Source organism: Ipomoea triloba, chromosome 8, assembly GCF_003576645.1.
Source record: "Ipomoea triloba cultivar NCNSP0323 chromosome 8, ASM357664v1".
Taxonomy (NCBI): Eukaryota; Viridiplantae; Streptophyta; class Magnoliopsida; order Solanales; family Convolvulaceae; genus Ipomoea; species Ipomoea triloba.
In genome coordinates this window covers 16,440,113-16,445,524 of record NC_044923.1, presented here as the reverse complement: position 1 = coordinate 16,445,524, position 5,412 = coordinate 16,440,113, and the positions used below count along the sequence as shown (strand labels likewise).

Below are 5,412 nucleotides of genomic sequence, written 5' to 3'. Positions count from 1 at the left end.
TTTTATAACATTTCGATATCCTTATGTGACTAATTTAGTAATTTACGATATTATGTGCTTTAATTCAATAACCACACGCATAGCTACTTTGGTGTATTTTTTAGACACTCCACAGGTCCCGGAAGCCGTTAGGCACGAGAAATGAGCAAACCGAGCAAGACAGAAGTCCCAGAGGACCCAGGATGCTGCATTCACGCGTGAAGGCCGTGTGGACGCATTCTAGTACGCATCCACGAGGCCATTCACGCGTGAAGGCCACGTGAACGAGACAATGCGGAGAAATCATTTTAGGGCAATTTTGGGGAGACTATTTAAGGAGGCTTGATAGGATTTTTCAGGGAGGAAGTTTTAGAAATCTTATTTTCATTCTTTAGGTTTAGTGGAGACTATTTAAGGAGACTATTGCAGCTGCCAAGCTACTTCCATCCACCAATCTCATTTTCATTTTCGGGTACTTTTGGACGTAAACCTCTCCATTCCTGTTTAGTTCCTCACTCTGAAACAAACACTTTCATTAGTAATTTACCCCTTGGGGAAAGCTGGATCCTCACACATAACGCCTCACTAACTGGACATAAACGGAAGGACCATTACTGGAATAATTTCAAAAGTCAAGTGTCTTTTTCGTCCAAATTATAAGACGATGACCAATTTTGAAAAATCAACATAGTCGGAAGACCATTGCTAGAATTAACCCCATTATAACCCCTGAATCAAAACGACAAGATATAAAAGTTCATACTTGTAAGGTATAAAATTTCTTAACACAAGACAAATACATATATACTAGTATTATATATTCACTTATTTTTCAAAATGTTCATAGTCACAGAATTCACAACGTAAGATACATAAATTCATAGCAATGTAGCATAAGACACAATTATTAATTTGTTTAAGGAACAAAATTTCATAACACAAAGACATAAAAACTCACAACATAAGACACATAAACAAGGGTCCACAGTTCACTTTGAACCCTGGTCCATGGTATAAGGATTGATGGTTCATCTAGTCGGGATATATATAGTATATAGAGTTGGTTAAGCGTTAAGTAATTACCTTGCCTGGTTGAGAAGACCCAAGCTTAAGACCTTGACACCTTTTGCTTCAGCATCTAGTATGGCCTCTTCAATCAAGCCATTGATGTCTCGTGATTGTCGTCGTTTAAGCAGGTACTAAAGATAAACACGTAAGTATACAACGTAACTTCAATTCACACGAACTTTCAAAAGAGACGAATTAGAAAATACAACTATGTGCCAAGACCTTGTGGTTTTGTGGCACTCAATTACACTCTCATATACAAGGTGTGGGTTCGAATCTCAGTGGAGGCAATATTGACTCTTTGTGCTTCAGTAGGTTGAGAAAGTAGTTATATGAACAGATACTACATTGTAACAGAGTCAGTGCAACTGCGTACCTGGACTTTGCACTTGGGTATAACCCAAGATTGTGACTTAACCTTTCCCAAAATGTTTCTCTCCAAGATGAAAGTTTGATTACAGATGGAGTTTATGATGATGGTCATAGGCCAAATCAACCAAGTGTACCATTTCTGGTTTTGTGGCACGGAGGCCCAAGAGGAAAACCCAAGCCTCAAATACTACACAGATTCCGGGGTGATCAAATGTGTAAGATGCACCACATCCGGGAACTCTTCTTCTTTCTCGAGAGATATTTCGTATAATGTGTCACTCGACTTGTCCATTGTTCCATAGATGTAGTCATAGAATGGCATAAAAAGTGAATAATTCGTCCGAAATTGAGTGTGGTGCAACGAATGAAATCTGTTTATTCAAGAACGCCCAATAAAGATAAAGTAGTGATAAGGTTCGAATTTAAACTTAATTATAATTGGCAAAAACTTGTGTGAGACCGTCTCACCATGAGACGGGTCGGGTCAAGATGCAAATGTAACACTTATATGTTTAAATGTAATACTAATCAGGAATAAAATTTTTGTTATTTATAAGAGTAAATGTAATACTTTAAAGGGAAAATACAATACTTTTACATTTCGATTTAAAAGTATTACATTTTTCCTCAAAAGTAAGGGATACTTGTCAATATCACTTATTATGAAAAATGTATTACTTTTTCTCTTATAAGTAACAAAAATTGTATTCTTTATTAGTGTTATATTTGAGCATATAAGTATGACATTTGCACATATAAGTATGACATTTGCATGATGTTTTGACCCGATTCGACCCGTCTCACGAATAAGGATCCGTGAGACGGTCTCACACAAGTGTGACCCATTATAATTATGAGAATATAGTGGACTTACGAGGGTGTATACACTATATCAGATCCAATACTCACACTACATTTATAAAATGAGTCATTTAATGGACTCATCTCCAATGAGTGAGCTTGATGTCCAGCAATGATCCAAATCCTATATCCCTAACTGCTTGATGTTGATCCTCGCTCAAACTACTTACAAGGTTGAACAACTGCTTAGGAGTTGTTCGGACAGTGAAGTATTTTTTGGTTTTTGGTTTGGATTCGTCTATTTGTTTCCCTTTCTTTGATTGTTTGGGTGCAGGCTTGTTTCTTTGTTTTTTTTTTTTTTTTGTCTTTCTGCTATCTGTGGTTGTGATGTAGCTGCACATTCTCTTTTTCTCTTCCTTATTTGTATGGCATTTGCTAGGACTTGATCACTTTCGGGAGAACTTGACATTGCTGTCACATAATAGAAAACACAGAATTAACATGCTAGGATACACAGAATAAAATGCAGTAATACACAAACTCATTAACAAGAATACACAGAATATAAGCCCTAGTATCAATAACCTAAACACAACAATGTGGATAAAATGCTAGAATACACAGACTCAGTAACAAGAATACACAAACACATTAACACGAATACACAAATTCATTAACAACAATACACAGAATAAACTTCTCAGTATTATCAATAGACCAAGACTGTTGGAATCAACAATGTGGATGATAACATGCTAGGATACACAGAATGCCATGCTACAATACACAAAGTCTTTAACAATAATACACAGAATCTAAGCCCTAGTATCAATACCCTAACACAACAATGTGGATGATAAAGTGTTAGAATACACAGACTCAGTAATAAGAATACACAAACACATTAACACGAATACACAAACTCATTAACAATAATACACAGAATAAACTTCTCAGTATTATCAATACCCCAAGACTGTTGGAATCAACAATGTGGATGATAGCATGCTAAAATGCACACAATGACATGATATAATACACAGAGTCTTTAACAATAATGCACAGACTAAGCCCTAGTATGAATAACCTAACACAGTTGTTTGATGAGGTTTAATACTGAAAATCAACAATGTGGATGACAAAATGCTAGAATATGGAGAATCAGTAAATATTCATGCTAGAATGCGAATGCAAATGCGAATGTGATATATATACAAATATTATGTGTTTTTTTTTTCACAATGTCATTGATCAACAATGTTGTTTAAATATTTACCTTTTAGTTCCGTGTGTTCTTGTTACTGTTGATGAAGATGTGTATCTGTTGTTGATCAATGCGTGTTTGTTCTGATGTTCTTGAGTTCTGGTGTGATCGTCAGTGTTGTTGAATAACGTCGAAGTGGAGTCGAAGTGGAGTGAGAGAGTCTTGTTGAGGAAGACTCTCTCGCTTATCGCTTATATATTTTAATTTAAAAAAAAAAACGTTGATTGGATGGACTAAACGCCGTCCGTCCCGTCAATGGCGTTGAGTTATTAAAACGGTGCCGTTTAGTCCCATGGTGCACATTGCTATGTGCACCTTGCTGTATGGTATAACGATTGTGCTGCTAGCCTGCCAATAATAGCCCATAACAATTATATTTAGCCCAATCTAAAAATCCAATAGCCCAACAAAACTAAATAGACATTAGCCCTACGCAATTCCGTCTGCTTCTCCACAGTTCTGCAGTTTCGCCGGCTTCTCCACACTTCCGCAGTTTCGCCGGTTAGTTCCTCAGTATCCTCACGCCCTCTGCCTTCGTTCCTCACATCCTCATACGCCAAACCGGTCAAACCTCACTACTGCACTACCTAGTCAATGACTCAGAGGCTACTGTAAAATTTTACATATTTGGTTAGTTTAATTATTTGTCTTTAACAATGAATTTTCTGACTCTCTAAATTAATTAGTTTAAATTATTTGTCTTTAGTTAATTTGTTTTTGATTTACTATTATTTCTGCTTCAGTTTAAGTTAATTTGTTTTTGATTTACTGGTTGTAGTTTAAGTTATTTGTATTTAGTTTATTTCTTAAAACTATCATCATACTGAGTTTAAATTCACGAGATATCTACATTGTTTCTAATCATGGCATTCATGGGTTCTGGACAATGTTTCAATTCAAAACATTTATGATTTGTGAAATTAGCTGTTATTTTTTTTCGGTTTTTCGGTTTTTCGGTAACCGACATAACCGACCGAAACCGACAATCGGTTTTTTGTTCGGTTATAGTATTTACTTCGGTCAGTTATGGAGGTCAAAATTTTCATTCGGTTTTTCGATTTTACCGACCGACCGTTTGCTCACCTTTAGTTTCCCCTGCTTTTGGTTTTTTGTGATTATCATTCCAGTTTATGACTTTATACCGTATGTTTTTTTATTTTTTATTTTTTATTTTTTTTAATTTCTACTATACTAATAAGAGCCAAAGAGAGTTAGGCCTAAAATAGGTAGAAAAAATGGGGGTCAAATTATTTAATCAAATGAATGGTTCAGATGAATTATTTAATCAAATAGATGGTTAAGATAATTCAGATTAATATTATTAATAGAGATTACTTAATTTAACCTTACTTTTATGATTATCCGTTAAGTTTTCCGTTAAATATTCTCTTCTCCGTTAATATTCCGTTAACTTTTAACTTACCCATTAATTTCTATAAGAAAGGTCTTAGGTTCGAACCTCATCTCAATTAAATTTGACATAATTAAGTTTCTCACTCTATTTACTCTTATTAAATTAAATAAATTAGTAGCTACGACAAAAAAATGATAAATATGTATTTCTTTAATTTAGAATTATGTGTCTACAATACCTTTATTTGAAAAAATTATTCATTATCAAAAAATTAAATTAAATAAGAGAAATAATTCCATTAGTTATATTGTCTTTATTTTCTCTCATGCAAAGATTCTTTACATTCAAATTTATCAATTGATATTCATTACATTGTCCATTATCTTATTTTTACAATATCTTGTAATTAAATATCAAAGTTATAGTACAAAATAATGTTATATATTTATTTACCAAGTATTTTATTAATACTATGAAAAAAAAATTTAAAATAATTTGAATCTAATTATATTAACTATTTGGGGATTGGTTGACAAATAGAGTACTCAAATAACCCAACAAATTGAAGCGGAAC

At 33.9% G+C, this 5,412-nt stretch overlaps 1 protein-coding gene across 1 annotated transcript; it reads right to left on the bottom strand.

The window, feature by feature from the left end:
• Window positions 1-376: 376 nt before the first annotated feature.
• Window positions 377-1,531, bottom strand: LOC116027036 (very-long-chain aldehyde decarbonylase CER1-like). The gene is made up of 3 exons (XM_031268463.1): window positions 1,424-1,531; window positions 1,068-1,178; window positions 377-496 (listed from the first exon to the last, which is right to left on the bottom strand). The coding sequence occupies exons 1-3, from the start codon at window positions 1,529-1,531 to the stop codon at window positions 377-379; spliced, it is 339 nt and encodes a 112-aa protein (XP_031124323.1).
• Window positions 1,532-5,412: the final 3,881 nt, after the last annotated feature.

What these genes read in the sequence shown, in the direction of transcription:
- LOC116027036 (XM_031268463.1), bottom strand. Translation starts at nt 1,531, where the DNA reads ATGACCATCATCATAAACTCCATCTGTAATCAAACTTTCATCTTGGAG. An exon ending in TACCCAAGTGCAAAGTCCAG is followed by an intron (nt 1,179 to 1,423) that starts GTACGCAGTTGC and finishes GTTTATCTTTAG; the next exon opens with TACCTGCTTAAACGACGACA. An exon ending in GCTTGGGTCTTCTCAACCAG is followed by an intron (nt 497 to 1,067) that starts GCAAGGTAATTA and finishes TGTTTGTTTCAG; the next exon opens with AGTGAGGAACTAAACAGGAA.